This window comes from Thunnus albacares, chromosome 12 (assembly GCF_914725855.1).
Source record: "Thunnus albacares chromosome 12, fThuAlb1.1, whole genome shotgun sequence".
NCBI lineage: Eukaryota > Metazoa > Chordata > Actinopteri > Scombriformes > Scombridae > Thunnus > Thunnus albacares.
In genome coordinates, this window is record NC_058117.1 from 6,865,002 (window position 1) to 6,881,822 (window position 16,821).

The window sequence follows — 16,821 nt, forward strand, 5'->3', positions numbered from 1 at the left end:
TACACAGAATAAATACAAATGCTATAGAATAAAACTGTTGAATATTTCCACACAAACAGTTGACACCACATTAATAGACCAAAATCACAGTTTTAATTACAAATATCTTGGTTTCTGGAATGATGGATAAGCTTTGCTTCAAAAAGCACATCACTTAAAGCAAAACTGGCATTCTTTTACAGAAATAAGACATTCTTTTTTTCTTTTGGACTATGGCGATACATTTATATGCACATTCCTGCTACTTAAATCTCTTGATTCAGTACAGCATTCAGCTCTTCGATTCATAACTGGAGATAGCTTCAGAACACATCATTGTATATTATATGTGAAAGTTGGGTGGCAATTGTTGGCAGTAAGAAGGGAGCAACATTGTATTCTATCTATTTACAAAGCACTAGTGGGCAAACTTCCTACATATATCTCATGTCTTCTCTATTATAGATCACCTTCACACTACACTAGATCTCAGGATTATTTGTTTTGTGAAGAACATCAGTACAAGTTAGTACTGAGGTTGTAAAACTGGCTTTTAAATATTTCACTCCAAACAAGTGGAACAATTTACAAAAGCTTGCTAAAATGGAAGAGCTGATCCCTCACATCCATTTCAAACATCTTTTGATAGATTTGGTACAGTGTGAATCGACGTGTTTTCTATGAATGATGTTGATGCCTTTCCTTGAATGTCTTTGAATGTTGTCTCTGTTCGTATGTCTGCTGTAAATCGTGTTAGTTAATTTGAATTTGTACACTGTAAATATTGTGTTTATTTTCTGTATGTTCTGTATTCAGGGCAGCCTTGGAAAAGAGAGCATGCTCTCAATGGCCCCTCTCGGCGGAAATAAAGGTTACTAAATAAATTGCATGCAGACTGAGTGATTCAAGGGGTATTTGCAGGACATTGACTGTAACTTCCCCTGGACACAATCAGTTCCCCTTTGTTGAGTTATTTAGGAAATGTCAAAGGGTGAACAAACCAAACTCATTTTGATCTCTGATCTGATAGAGTTCCATCTTAAGTTTAAACCATCTTACAAGCCAGGACAAATATTTTTTATTGCATATTGCTGATGTCAAGAAGAAAAACATGATGATGAAATGTTTTTCCAATTTCCAATTCCAAGTAAGCTGTCTCAAAGATTCCAGTTCTTCCATAGCTCCACCAACCAATAGCAGGAGACACTGTGATTTGGCAATAGATCATAATGAAGTAATATCTGATCAGACGTGATGATGCAAAGCTTCAACGCATAAATCTGCCTTCTCATGTCAATCAGAGTTAAATGGCTACGTCATACCAACTAAGAACAATACAATGAAATAACATAGTCATTCCACTTATGAGAAAAAGTGTTGAAATGAAACAGAATTCTTTAGGGATCAGGTGGGAATATAATAAACTAGGTACATAAACAGACAAAATGTCCAAAAAACATAAAAGCAGTGTCTTCTAATAAGGCATATATACCAGAGTAAAAGGATTAAACAAGACATATACACATAAACATGCAGTACTATACACATAGTATGTGCAAATAAAGACTTAAAATTGGTGACTAGATTTACATGTGTGTTTAGGTTAATCGAGGTGTGTGTTCAGTGCTTCCGTGTGGCTGCAGTGTTCAGTATGGAGTCTTGACACTGACAAAATGTAGCAACAGGCCATCAGACAAGTTAAAAATATCAATGAATACATCAACAATTAAAATGGAGTGTAAAAAGAAAATAGTTTCCCTTTACCACCAATCAGCTGTGTGACAGCCTAAGAGAACAAACTGTTATTTATTCTTGTGGTGATACAATACATTATCCTCTGTCACACAGCATAGGGGTCAAACAGCATGTCTCTGTGCAGAATAGTAACAAGAACACCGCTAAAAGCAATTAAAAACATATCACACAGGCATACTTTTATTGAAAATCTGCAGTATATAATATAAAGGATTTATGTTGTAATATCCTATGATGACATCTAAAACTGACATATGTTTATTCTATATTATTCTATATACTTATATTTTAGAGTATAATATATATTTTCTATTCAAATATATCATTCAGTTTAATCAGTCATTATCCAGCAAATATTTTTCACAACAGATATTTTGACATGTCATACGGGAAAAGCACTGATGGCTAAATTCCATTCAGGTGTGCCAATTCCAGTATTGTGTGGTTATGCTGGCTTACTCAAATGGTGGATAGATGGAACAATGATATCATTAATATCACTGGTTACACCTGTGTTTTTCCTGCTCTAACAAGTCAACGTGTCTGCAATGAAAAGGGCTCATTGAGGAATGAAGCCCTTCATAAGAATAAAGTAACAAGATAACCTTTAGGAACTGATTTATTCAATCGCTACAGTATCATTGGCACAGACTTGTGGTTTAGAGCCATATACATTAGTTTTTTGTCATGACTGTTTGTATTTTGAAAAATGCAGACCATTTACAGTTTTATTGTTGATCCTGCTGGCCTGACAGCGGCGTGATAAATGACACAGACAACATTCGCAGCTTCTGCAGAGCGGTGGGCGTGAGAGGAAACATAAAGGTGACTTGGGTTCACCGAGTATCTGAATGTAACAGATGGGACTGGGTCCCAGCTCTCACTGTACGTGGGAAACCAAACAGCCAACGTTGGGCCAAAGGAAACTTCCTGACTGTGTGAGACGTTGGGGATTGGGAAGAAAAAGTACCTTTTTTGTGTTGTGTACATTTCCACTCTGAACAAGTGAAAAATACACTGCTGTTCATTTAAAAAAATCTTTCTCTGCAAACATAGATTGTCCTTGTGTGCAGAAGTATCACTGAGAATATGTTTGGTATGTGCTGTATTGACACTTGCCTGTTAAATAATAACCAACTTCCTCTGACTTTTGCTGCCTCTTGTGAGGGTGTGTAAATGCATGCCGAGCCACAACCCACATAACTCTAAGATCTGTTGGACATGAAAAGTAGCCAGATAAAAAATAACACAGTGGATGAAAACAGCACAAACTGTATGCGCATATAATATTAAAGGAATAGTTAAACATTTTGGGAGCTATGCTTATTTGTTTTCTTGCCAAGACTTGAGAAGATTGATACCACGGAGCCAGTTAGCATAATGACTGGAGGCAGGCGGAAACAGCTAGCATCTCGTTTGTTTATTCCGTACAAATAACAAAGTGTAAAGACAATCAATCACAGTGCTACAGGAGGGTTATGTGCTGGACTACCTTGACTATTAGCTGTTTTACTACTACTACTAGCTGTTTCCCCCTGCTTCCAGTCTTTAAGCTATGCTAATTTAAACTAAGCTAACGACCTCTTGGCTGTAGCTTAAATTTAACAGACACGTGTGATAGTGGTTTCGATCTTGCATCTCTTGGCAAGAAACAGATTAAGCATATTTCCTCAAATGTTGACCTTCTCCTACACCATATTTTTAGTCTATCATCTTACTGTTGAGTGTTTGTTATAAAGGTCAGTGATTGCAACACCAGAAGTCAAAGTATTTGCAATATTGTTTCCATTACTGCTATGAGTAATGTTATCTCTCGCCTTGTGGATTATATCTTGAACAGCAGCCAAAACGGAAACGGATTTTCATGTGTGATACATATTTACATTAACTTAATTTATTTCTTAAGAATTTTTCACACCCATAAGTAGTGGGAGTGGAATATTTGCCATTCAAAATTACTGTTGTTGCTCTGATCCATGAAATTCATGACAAAGTTCATTGTGAAATCAAGCACTGAGGGTTTTTTTCATCACGTAGTGTGATGAAATGTGTCTGCGTATGTCTGTGTAATTTGAAGTCTTAATCACTTGCCGTGTTCATTCACAGTTTGCCCTGTGGGGCTGATTCATACGCTGCAGTTGCTGTGGAGATGAACACAAACAGATAAATCCAACAATCCAGAAACTCTGTCATACTTGCTCTCTACTCCCAACTCTCTTCATTAACAAAAGAATCTTCAACTTGTTATATTTCATTTCTTCTGTATGTATTAAAGGCAAAGCAGTGTGCTTTCTGAACACATTTTAGATAGGAAACACTTTCTTTCCTGAAAAGTACTGAATAATTAAGTAGAGAGCAGACCAGAATTTATTATAGTTTCCATATGTTTCAGCCTGTTCCAAGCTTTTTGTTATCTCCATACATTGTCTGAGGGTGTACAGCCATGCAAGCTCTGAGAGGCTGCACAGTGTTGCTTTGAGTGATGCCCAAATGAACATTGAAATAGGTTTTTCTCCTGTTCATACAAACCATTAGAAGATCCTTTCATAATGCACTTACAATGTAAGTGATGGGGACCAAAATCCACAATCCTCCTTCTGTGCAAAAATGTATTTAAAAGTTTATCTGAAGCTAATACGAAGCTTCAGCTGTCTGTCAAATCTAGTAGATATCTTTCAACATTAGTCTTTTCAGTGCCCTCTTTTTGTTACTTCCACCACAGCTCAACAGAGAAACACTGTCCGAGGAGACACAAAGAGGGAATTTGATGCTAAAAAGACTAAATTTGGCAGATATCCACTTGATGTGACTAACTCAAACTGCTGAAGCCTCTTATAAGCTTCAGTTCAACTTTTAAATGCATTTTTGCACAAAATGACTGTGTGGACACACTGTGGATTTTGGCCTCCATCACTTACATTGAAAGCACATTTGAAGGGGATCTTTTAATACTCAATATGAACAGGAGGAATGATTACAGCGAGGAAAACATCTTTCACTGTTCATATGGACACCTGTTGTTTTAAGACAGACTTGAAAAAATGTGAACTGTTTTTCAATTAAACATAAGATATAGGCTGTATTTGAAATAAAATAGAGCTCATGACCTCAATGATAAAACCGTCAGGGAGGAATGCACTATATTTATTATATGATGGTACAGGAAAGAAACATTGTTCTCCACCAAAGACAAACTGAACGCAAAGAGTCAATAGAGCATTCTGATTGATTTGGGGGCAAAAGTTCCTCTTGTGCTTGCTGGAATATATACAGTATATTAATCATGGCATTTTTTTTTTTTTGATAAAGGTATCAATTTAAGCTCTCATTCAATAACCTTTTCTCCATCCTTCTCTGGCACATAAGAAAATCCTATCTTGTCCTGTCATGTTTTGCAGTCATTCATTAAAAAAAGCTCATCAAAACCAGGGCTGATGGCCTTTTAGTACGCCCCCAAAATGAAAAATAGATAGCAGCTAGCATACTGATGTGGGCTACTTAAGGTAATGATGCGGCACCGCTGGCCTTCTTCTGGCCCGGAAAAAATGGATGTGAGCCTGAAACATCCCAAATCAAATGTGGGCCTGTCTTGGTATGAATGCGGTGCTCTCGCTGGATGTGGGCCAGTTCTGGTTTATCTTGTTAGTTCTTGGTTGACATATAGCATTGCCATGGTTTGCTTGTAGCCCAGATCTGGGAAACAGGAGCGGGCCGCCCAAATGAAGTCATTCCATGCGGTATGTGGGCCGGATGAAAGTGCCGAAAGTGTTGGGTGTGGGCCGGATCTGGACCACAGCAATTTTGCTATCTTATAATTATTTTTCAAGTCATGCTTATGGGTGAAGTCATGACTCACTGGTTGTTGTACGGGTCTTTTTTTGTTGTTTTAATTGAGTCACATGCCCTGTGCTCCAGTAGACACCTCAGGTCATTACTTCATACAGTGAGATGTTGAGTGAGTATAAACCTACAGTCTATGGTATGAACACTGTCTGCCTCTGCCAACAGAGTCAACATGCTGCCCTCTAGTGGTGTATAGTGACAATACAACGAACATACTGTATAAGAATGATTCAATTTTGACATCTGGACTAATTTATTATCTCGTTGGTATAGGATGATAGGCAATATTGTATATCTGTATTAATGTATTAAAAGAATTAATCTGACAATGAAAGCGAAACAGATTCTACATTTAACCCTGATGGGTCCAACAATGACACTACTTCTTGATAGGCTGTTTTTAGTAGCATTGGAAGTCTACCACTTTTTGTGGAGTCTTCATTTTGCACATATAACAAATCGTAATGTAGTTTTTTTGTAGTTTAATAAACACTTTTAATCAAGCTGTTCTGTGACAGCAAGCTGTTACAATATGATTCACATACTTTATTTGTTGGCAAAATAGTGTAACTTGTTTGGAATATAAAGGGAATAATAATTTGTTCATTTCTTTTGCTTTTCTTTCTTTTTTTTTAGTAAAAGCTGATTAATACTAAATGCTGTACCGGCATAGACTGTATAAAATAGTGCTGTACATATACTGTATATATGACGCAGCCCACTAGTACGTCATCACTACGCGTCAAAAACACATCGCCTGTGTCAGGTCTACATGTCCCACACGTGAGTTAAACAACGTTGTTGTCTGTCACAAATTGTGTTTTGTCGACTCCTATTTTGCAAAAGTTAAGCTAAATGCCATCCTCGACTGTTTGTTATGAATTTGTCAAAATGTCTGCTTGTTCCGAAAAACATCGAGATAGTTTGTGTAGTTATGTGCAGGGAGTTAGCATGGAGGGCTACAGGTCGTCTTTCAGCAAGACTCCCTTCACAGAATATTGAAATGTAATGTGTCGCCGGTTTTCAGCAACTACATAAACTGCGTAAACCCTGATACAGGACATTCTCTGAATCATTATTCATTTGTAAGTTCGGCATTCATTAATCTGACCCAACAATTCAACATCCCTTATTTATATCCGATTTAGATAGATAGATAAATATTTATTTCAGAGGGAAGTTAAAATGCCACAGCAGCCACTCAACATAAATCACATTAATAAAAAAACAAAGAGGCAAAAAGGGCGAAAGAAACAAATGCAATTAAAGGCTAAATTATATATTATTATTATTTCCTGCTTGGCCTCAATTTTCTACCAATTCATTAGGGAGGATGGCCAGATCGAAAACACAATAATCGATACGTAGCTACTCAAACAGTACTGATTTAGTAGCCTTACATATCTACCACAACATATTGTGTTGTAGTATTCCCTCTAATATAGAAACGGTTCTGTCATTGTTTGTAATTTGACTGTCCGTATTTTATTTACAATAAAGTATTACAAAGTTCTCTTTGCATCAAGTTCAAATATTTTAGTATGATAACAAAATATTAGGGAGTTGACCACTACATCCTAGTGATAACTTCACAGTGCCTCTATTGCCCTGTTTCAGCCTGAAGATTAACGTGTGAACATCCTCTGAAACCAAGACTTTCTGCTGGTAACCTGCATGTTGTGAGGTTTGAGTTATGCTGGCGAAAACAGAGGAAAGGAAACCACAGAAAGGAGGAGAAAAGAAGAGGAGGCATCCTGGTGACAATGGCCAAGGAGGAGAGAAGAAGAGGAGGGGAGGTGAAGAAGGAGAAAAGGGTCAGGGAGACAGCAACAGGAAGCGCCTGGACGCTCTGAGTGTCGGCTATTTCCGCCGAGTTGGGGAAAGACTCAGTGAAGGCTTTGAAGATGATGAGGAGAGAGGTGAGAATGAATGTTTTTCACAAGATCTGAGCAAACTGAGCAATTTCAGTGAACGGAAATGACATGTGAACACACCTTTAGCCTTTTTACTTGGGCTTTAGTTGAACCTCAGAATGTTTTTCATTCCAAATGAATATATTGAAAACCTCTCTTTTATTCTTTCTTTTTTTTTTTTTTTTTTTAGCATTTTTAATTGATTTTAAGTCATACTTTTGCCCATTTTAGGCTGCATGTTATTTAAGTAATGTTCTTGCACAGGTGCTTGTTTTTAAACAGTAGTTAAGATTTGAGAGCTATGGAGTCTTTTAATAAATTATAAAAAATGTAGAAAATCACACTTGTGTTCCTCAAGATAAGGTAATGAAAAATTTTTTTCCTCGTTTTGGTATTGATATAGAAACTCAAGTATTTGCACTAGCATCAGATTATTTCTAATGATACCCAGCCCTACATGTTACTGAACTTGAGCAATTTGTTACTTAAACTTGCATTTTTAGTCGTCACTTACTCAGACCTTTCAGTGCTGTCAAGTGTCAGTGGAGTCTTTTTTTGAAAGTCCAAAAAGATTAGGTTCAAATATTTAAAAGCTGTCCTAAATTGGTTTGACCGTCAGCTATGTAGAGCCTTAGTTTTAATGATGACACATCACCTGGGTTTTCACTGACACGTAGATTCAGATGTGACCATCCCCGGCATCGTTGGAGACCTTGAGATATTCATGACTTCTTGTTGTCATATTATCCACACACTGATTTGACAGGATTCTGCTTATTGCAGGTTTATTGCACCATTTTACCTGAAATATTACAAGGTGGTGATGCAACCTCTCCATCTGTCCAGCTCCATTCTAGTTTTATTTTTATGTGGCTCCAACACTGTCAAAAAAAGCTTACTCTCTACTGACTCTTGCTGTATCCCTCTTCATCTCCTCTGTAGAGATGTTTGTGGAGAATGTCCTCACAGAAGTGAAAGGTAAAGCGAGCCTGGTGGCAATGGACCGCACAGGAAGTATCACTCTGCAGTACCTGCTCCCGCTCTCCAGTCTTGAGCAGGTGGCGGAGGTGCTGACTGAGCTGGGTGGAGAATCAGGGTCAGAGTTTATGGCGGTTTCTTGTGATCGGTGTGGCGGCCATGTAGTGGAGAGTGCAATCAGACAGGCATCCAGGTGTATGGGTAAGTTTATCTCACTTTTGAGTGGAACACTGCTCCTAATTTTCTGACAAGAAGATTAATGTATGTAATGTTGTATTAAATTGGTGAAATCACCTAGACCTTTGCTTCCATCCTTTTTTAGAAAAGGAGCCATCTGCTACCACAGAAGAAGAAGAGGAACGTGCTGGAGTGCTGGAGGCCCAGGTGTTGTCTTTAAGTCAGGTGGTGAGAGACAACACCGCAGACTTCATCAAACACGCTCACGGCTCACATGTGGTCCGCACACTTTTACACGTGCTAGCAGGCTGTCTCGGACCCCCCCGCACTGAGTCCCGTCCAGGTACACACACACACACACACACACACACACACACACACACACACACACACATGCACGATAATATACACACTTTCACACACAGTGATGACACCTGAAACAACATCCTTCAACACAGTCTCAGAGGAGAAGAGTGTCTGCCTTTGTAACCAAGAAGCTCACAAACAAAGCAAACGCACCGGTCAGAGCAACTACAAACTTAAATCAAAAGGCCCTGTCCACTTTACCTGTCACTTTGCATGTCATGTTTTCTCTTTTTTATTCTTCTTGTATTTTTTTCAAGGTGCAAAAGAACGCAACGTCGCTCCTCAGCTGACGGACTTCGATATTCCCACGTCGTTTTGGTACGAGCTGAAAAACCTCACCGAGACCTTGATGGAGAATATTAATTGTGAGTCATTTTTCATCAAACACCATCACACATACCCTCATCTAAGTTGTTGCCTGAGCAAAGTTTAGTTGACTTGAAAGGTTAAAGGTATACTATGCAGGATTTGTCGGTTGGTGTTTGTAAACACAACATTCAAAGTTAGCCCCTCCTCCTCAGCTCAACCAGAACGAGTGGAGCGGAACAGAGGAGAGAGACGGAGACAGCAATGTCACCTGGTCACTTCGCCACGAGTCCTGACCTCACATTTGCTCACTGTCATCTGCTGGGGGGTACACAACCACTGTCCAAAGGTTGACGCCAAGAAATGTCCTGAACAGCAAAATAATAAGAAAATATAGGCAGAGGGCAGAGTCTCTGCATATACATACACCACCACACACTTCCAGTGGGTCATAAGTGATGATTATTTGAGTCTATACATTGTTTTTAGGAAAATCCTGCATAGTATACCTTTAACTTTATTACTCAGGGAAGATTCTAGTATTGCAAAATAAAGGTTGTGTCAGTATCTATTTCTTTTAACTTAATGAAAACGAGCAGGTGTGTAAATGTCTTCAGTTGATTGCTGTTGCCAGTTAATGACTGACTTTGAAAGTTACTGCAGTTCCACTATTTCAGGATTTCATTTTATTTTCAGTTCAGTTTGAGTTTTCTGAGCTCGACCATTTCTATTTGAGTTTTAATTTTTTAAACTAAATTCAGTTTTTATATATTTTTTTTTTCAACAAACGCTGTCAGCAGTGCTGCCTCCCTCTTTATGTACTCGACTGACTGCTCTGACATTTTTGTTGGCGCTGGATAAACATTCAATCCCATTAAATGCAAGTGAGGACTCAATGGAAAGTCAAAAGGGGAAGTGCTCAAGGGCGGCTTTACAGAGCAGAACGCCCTCCAGATTGTGTTTAGAATTTCTATGATAACTCAACCTTGCACTTTGAATACCAAAACAAAATGATAATAGTTGATGAATAGCTTTGTGGCAAATGCACACAGCACAGAGCTACCTAAATTGCTTTTCTGCACAGTGACAGAGGGAAATGCTGTTTTGTTCATTTATTAAAACAAACACACAAAACAATAAAAAGTGTCTGGAGAGAGAGGCCACGCATATGTCTCTGATACAGATCTAACTTTCTTTCTCTGTTTCAGTAAATGAACTCGTTTTGTTTGTTTGTTTTTTTTGAACAAAGAGATTATTTATAATTTATAATTCTATACATTTACATAGCTCAGCCGTATCAGAAAATTAAAACCAAAACCAACAAAAAATACACAAAACATTTTTTTTTTCTTTTTCTTTTTTAAAAAAAGGGAACTATTCAGAGTTCGGCAAACATACATAAAAATTATAAATCATGGCATCCTGTACATCCACACAGAGGAGTCACCCAATAAAGATCAAATAAATAAATGAAAGAAAAGTACACTGCAAGAAACAAATGTTAATCTTAGCTAATTTCATATTTACGTCAGTACAGTTTCTTATCACGTTGGTAATCTATAATTAGCAATTACTGGAGCCCATCGATTTAAGAACTTGTCAGTCTTTACATGGAGTTCTGCTGTTATTTTTTCCATTGAGTAAACCATCACTAACCTGTCTTTGCACTGATGTAGGGTGGATGGCATAGGTTTGAAGCAAGATAAAGTAATCTATTTTTTTTTGCCACCAATAGAAGAATATACAGCAAGTATGCCTTTCTGCTCCATCGGGGATTGCTCCTGTAGCTCTAAAATACCTCCATTTTTAATTTCCAGTTGAATTCTTTCCATAGTGGGCTGCTAGTTAATTAATGTCCCCCCTCACACACATTTTCCCATGTTTCATCCTCAATAATAACATTCATCTCCAGCTCCCACTTTTCTTTTACATCCACAGTATTCCCTGACATGTGTAATTGCAAACATTTATATATTTGTGACACAATTTTTGTACTACTTTTTGCTTCTGTAATCTTTATCTAGAAACATTCTATGGGTTTTGGTGGCTGTTTAAGGATGTTCCATTTGTTATGTAACATTAAATAACTTCTCAGTTGTAAATATCTGTAAAAATCTTTAGAGCTTAGACCAAATTTATCTCGTAGTTGTTTAAATGTTTTTAAAGTGACCCCCTCAAACATTTGGTCTGTTGTAATATGTCCTTTATTTGCCCACTCCCTAAACCCTGCGTCTGTTTTACCAGGCAGAAAACCCACAGTCTTTGCAATCTGTGTTGCTCTTGATATTGTTAAGGGTGCTTCCACCTTTTTTTTCTCACCAGTGACCAAACTTCCTGGGTGCAATTCATCCATTAATGTTTTATCTGACTTTTTTGAAAAGGCAGTGTCTCAAGAGGCACTAGTAGGCAGCCAATTCGTCTCCTCATAACCATTCAACCATTCCACGAAGTTGTGCTGCCCAGTAATATAATTTCAAATTGGGAAGATTAAGGCCTCCTTGATTTTTTGGATAAGCTAACAATTTCAATTTAATTAAAGAACACATTTAAACCTTAGTCTTTAACCTTCTGTGATCATTACGCTGCATTGGAAAGGGTGTAAAACATGTTCAAGATGAACTATTATAGTTTTTATTTTACGATTGGTTACGTCTGTGGTTCAATATCCTCAAAACTCTTCACACAGTTAACTTTACCAACACATTGCTGAGCACAGCAGTTCATTTTACTCATAAAAGCAAATCCTTCCAGCAGACGCTAGCACACGATTCATGTGTCCATCAGAACACACTGAGATAAAAAACCACTAACAGGCAACATGTGATGATCTTTTTATGGCAGCTTTTGAAGTAGTAAATCACTTTGGGATCTCTAGTGTATATGTTGTTTTTTAATTATTGATAGCGTAAGAAATGTTTATATTGTGTTAACAAACATTTTGTTACAGAGTGTAGTACAGTGTATTCCACAGGAGTGAGTCATAGAAATGCAGCAGTAAAGGTTTCAATGGGCTTTATTTTTAACAATTTCTGAATATAGGTTGAATATAGACTTATATCAGTGTGGTTATGATTTGGCAATTTGCTGTCAGTATAGATACATGTTAGTTTTTGAACATAATCTGAAGAGTTCTGAAGTGAGTATGCAAGAGTTTTGTTGGTTGTTTGAGTGAGAAAAGTATTCAGGAAATTGAAGGCTGTCATCATTGGATTCTTTTTGTTTGTCATAAAAAAAACTAACTGTAAGATTTTAAAATTCTGTTAAAATCAGAGACTAAATGCTCTGTGTGAATACGAGGAGTAATGAGGGCTCTTTTTGTCAAAGGTTTTTCTGCTTTTGCTCATGTATTACCTGAAAAAAAGGGTAATACAAAAAAATACAAAAAAGGGAAATTACTCAATCATCTGTTTTTATTTTTATAGTTTTTTTTTTTTTGGTTTAAATGTTTAACCTGAAGGAGTAAATGGTGTTATTTCCAGGTTTTAGCTTAAATGGTTTATGTGTTAAACAGTGGGCGTCCTCTTTAGTGTTGATTGTGTCTGTGAAAGCTCTTAATGCTGTTTAGCTAAATCCTTTAATGTAAATCCATTAAGCTGAAATATACATCTGAAAAATAGTCTGTTTAAAAAAAAAAAAAAATGGGGCTGAAAGTATGAAGTCTTTTTCTCTTCCCTTGTGTCTCTTTCCTTTCCTAGTAAGTGTCACTGACGCTGTTGCCAGTGCAGTGTTCCAGACTATGTTGACTGTGTGTCACAGAAAACGGCCCAAACTCTGCAAACAGCTCCTGAAAGGCATCACAGAGTATCTGACAAGTCGCAGTGCTGCTCCGGGAGTTAGGTCAGAGACGACTCTTGTTCTATTTGACTTTTATCCAATGAGTCACTGAATTAAGGACTTAAATGGCATGAAATGACACTGGGTTTTGTTTTTGCTTCCTCTTTAGTCCACTTCTGGTTTTTCTCAAGGACCAGGCCTCCAGTCACCTCATTGAGATGATCATACAGCTATCCCACAAGGCTCTGCTCCGAGACCTCTACAAGAACCACCTCAAGGGTCAGCTGGTCGACCTGGCCCTCCATCCGATCGCCAACTTCCCCGTACAGAGGCTAGTTGTAGCCTCAGCCAAATATAAAATGGTAGGTTGAAACGTGAAGAGAAACATCAGGGTTTCTCATCGGAGGGATGACTCCAATTTTCTCTTTTTTTCTCTTAATAGTTCCTGAAGTTGTTCGATGAGCTACTCCAAGGTGTGGAGGCCATCTTGGCCGCGGGTCACATGGGTGTGATCGTGCAGATGGCAGAGAGCTGTGCGGAAAGTGGAGAGAAACAGGATGATTTGATGCAGTGCCTCCTACATGTAAGACTTAAATCAATGTACACTTGCTTCTGTTTCTCTGTCTTTATGACTGAGATCGAACACTCATGACAAACAGCAATAAAACTGCTTGATTTATGGAACCGGTGCTGTTGTGTTATCTCAGGCTTTCCACTGTGCAGAACCTGGCTCTCGACACACCAGCTGCCTCCCTCTCTTCATGTCCCTGCTCACTTACGAGGTGTATTACCACTCTGACACAGCAGAGGGCAGCATAGAGACACAGGTAAACCGCTGAGAGAAGCCTGATCAAATCATTTCTGGTTGGATTTTTGTTGTAGTCTTGACATTTCAACTTAATTAGCACAAACCTGCTCCACAAATGACAGGAAACCACACTGATGTTGAATAAATTCTGGAGACACAGTGGGCTACAGTTCTGGTTTTCTTGATCATTTCTAGGTCCCGCTGTCCTCCATCTGTTACCACGGCTCTCGGCTGGTCCAGGCGCTGGCCAAGTTCAAGGAGCGCTCACTCCTTCTCAGCAGTCTGCGCACTCTGACCCCTGCCGACCTTCTGACGCTGGCCTCTGACCCCTCGGGCAGCCATGTCCTCCAGGCCCTCATCACCACATCCAGCGACAAGGGCAGAGGCAAGATCCTCAAGAGGCTGGAGGTACGAGTACAGGGGCATTTGTATAGCATTATGCGGTACCAGTTATAAGTTTGGACACACTTTCTCATTCAAGAGGAGTGTCGAAACTTTTGACCGGTACTGTATAGCAGGAGGCTAGTTAGTGATGGACATTTTGCACTAATTACTCCTGTCTGAGTAACATTAAAAAAACTACAATGCTGAACTGTTATTTTACTTAACAACAACAGCTTGGAACCACAGATGGGTTAGGGAGGACAGAATGCATTGACAGATGGACTAACACATAGATTTGTTCTTTTAATGGGATTTGTTGACAAAAGCAAAAATACAGCCAGCCTTGTAAATTAAAGGGTAAAGGTGAGGACCTGTTTTGTTTCTTCTTGTGAGGACTGCCAGTGGTTTCACACTGCACCATTGATCAGCTGGCGGTGACGCAGCGAAACATACAGCAGTGTGTCAGTAAAGGCAGTTAAGAAGAAGACTGTTAGTAAGTAAACATGGATGTAGACAATGCAGGTTTCAAACTTTGAAGAAAGATCAGTTTTTCAAATCTTCTCTTTCTCTTTGACGCAGCTCAGTCAAAGACAAAGGTAGATAAATATAAGAATAACAAAGTAAAAACAGTAAAAACATCACAGTAAAATAAGTTATGACATCAATACTGTTGGAAGAGAGGTTTAGGTGTGCATAATGTGAATTCAACACATTATGAACCTCAAGGATACACACTATACATTGGTTGCTCACCAGTCACCAGGGCACCTTTTAAGACGTGGTGAGCTTTGCTATTGCTATTTTTTGTGTGATTGAATTTCACATAAATGGTTTCAGTCCACCGTGATAAGACAGACTGCAGTTCTGATCGAAATGATGCTGCTTAATGGAACAATTGGATTTTTTTTTGCAGAGGTATCAGAGTAGTATTGACATTTTGGTATTTATCACCTCAGCCAGAAGTAGCCACATATAGAATTGTAAGATGCTGCAACAGACTTTTACTCCCATGATGTCCTTGCAGTTGATAAAATAATCTTACCACAAAGTCAATTTAATAGCTGTTGTAGAGCTTTCGCTCTTATCACACAATCTTCCTCAGCAGATGAAGCTGCCCAGCTGTCGTGTAATTGTAGATGTTCGATTTCTGTTTTTCTAAGCGTTGTAAGGACTTCTTGTTAATGTTGTCTTGAAAAGTTGAGATTAAAGTCCACTTATCTATGATTATCCTGTATATGTCATCCATGATAACTGAGCAACATCTGCTGAGAAAGATTGCTTGATATGATTGAAAGGTCCAGAACAGCTACTGATGGACCTTGTGGGGAAATTGTTTCAACTGCTGTTTCAGAGGTCTAGAATGAACTTTCTTTATTTTTATATATATATATATATTTATTGTCATTGCTCCTATGAATTCTCTTTCCATGAATCATCTCTCTTTCTCCATCTCACCATCTGTCTTTCCAGGGTCAATATGTTCAAATGGCCTGCTCCAGGTTGGGCAGTCGGGTCCTAGAAGCCATATGGAACAGTGCTTCTGTCAGTCAGAGGCAAAACATTGCACAGGAACTAGGTAATATGAATTGAATCTGATTTTTTTTTTTTTTAAGGGGTGGCAAGGCGAATATTTTTTTTTTTTTACAGAATTGTTTCTGCACATGTCCTTTCTTATTCATGACTTCCTTTCCTATCTCTCCTTCCTCTCCAGTGCCGAGTGAAAGCCAGCTGAGGTCAGATCAGTTTGCGCGCCACGTATGGGCCAAATTTGCTCTCTCACATTTCATACACAGACGAGCCCACTGGCAGGAAATACAGACTGGAGAGTCCAAAAAGCGGAAGCTTTTCAGTGACATTCTTGAGTGAAAAATATATTTGTACAATCTTTTAATGTTTTTTTTTTTCATATAATTGGACAAAATATAATAAAAAAGAAAATGTTCCTTATTTGTGTGCAGAATTTAATGGATAATATCTTAAGTATGGTAATATCAGCCATTCAGTCATTTACAGTAGTTCTGATCACATTTGTTTTATTGGATGTACATGTAAGGAGCAGTTTGGCCTCTAGGGGCTGCTAGCAGAACGTTTATACTCAAACTCTTGTTTTCCCCAAGGTCCAGCTTTTCAAATGAGCAGAGTGACACTAGCTCAAATTTGTAAACATGCAGGCAATTAGAAAAACTCTGTACCAATGACAAACAGCTGACACTACATCTTTTTTTAAATCTTATTTTTAGTGTGATGTTTGATTTTTATGCTTCTGCACCAGCAGCAACCGTGGCCAGAAGTATTGTTTTCAGGTTGTCTGTCTTTCCATCCGTCCGTCCCGTCCGTTCTCATGAATATGACCTGGAGGGAATTTCATTACATTTGGCACATCAAACGTCCACTTGGACTCAAGGACATTTTGGACATAACTCAAGAATTCATAAGCTGATTATGACAAAGTTTCACACAAATGTTTAATAGGATAAAATGATAAAGTGATGAGATTTTATATCCAAAAAGTCAAACGTCAATTTCACTGTGACATCA

At 38.2% G+C, this 16,821-nt stretch overlaps 1 protein-coding gene across 1 annotated transcript; it reads left to right on the forward strand.

The window, feature by feature from the left end:
• Positions 1 to 6,253: 6,253 nt before the first annotated feature.
• On the forward strand, positions 6,254 to 16,204 carry LOC122994429 (nucleolar protein 9). The gene is made up of 12 exons (XM_044369111.1): positions 6,254 to 6,360; positions 7,195 to 7,496; positions 8,433 to 8,669; positions 8,791 to 8,988; positions 9,269 to 9,376; positions 13,013 to 13,154; positions 13,261 to 13,453; positions 13,534 to 13,674; positions 13,799 to 13,918; positions 14,095 to 14,307; positions 15,754 to 15,859; positions 15,995 to 16,204. The coding sequence occupies exons 2-12, from the start codon at positions 7,271 to 7,273 to the stop codon at positions 16,147 to 16,149; spliced, it is 1,839 nt and encodes a 612-aa protein (XP_044225046.1). The 5' UTR covers positions 6,254 to 6,360; positions 7,195 to 7,270; the 3' UTR covers positions 16,150 to 16,204.
• Positions 16,205 to 16,821: the final 617 nt, after the last annotated feature.

What these genes read in the sequence shown, in the direction of transcription:
- LOC122994429 (XM_044369111.1), top strand. Translation starts at nt 7,271, where the DNA reads ATGCTGGCGAAAACAGAGGAAAGGAAACCACAGAAAGGAGGAGAAAAG. An exon ending in ACAGGCATCCAGGTGTATGG is followed by an intron (nt 8,670 to 8,790) that starts GTAAGTTTATCT and finishes ATCCTTTTTTAG; the next exon opens with AAAAGGAGCCATCTGCTACC. An exon ending in AAACATTGCACAGGAACTAG is followed by an intron (nt 15,860 to 15,994) that starts GTAATATGAATT and finishes CTTCCTCTCCAG; the next exon opens with TGCCGAGTGAAAGCCAGCTG.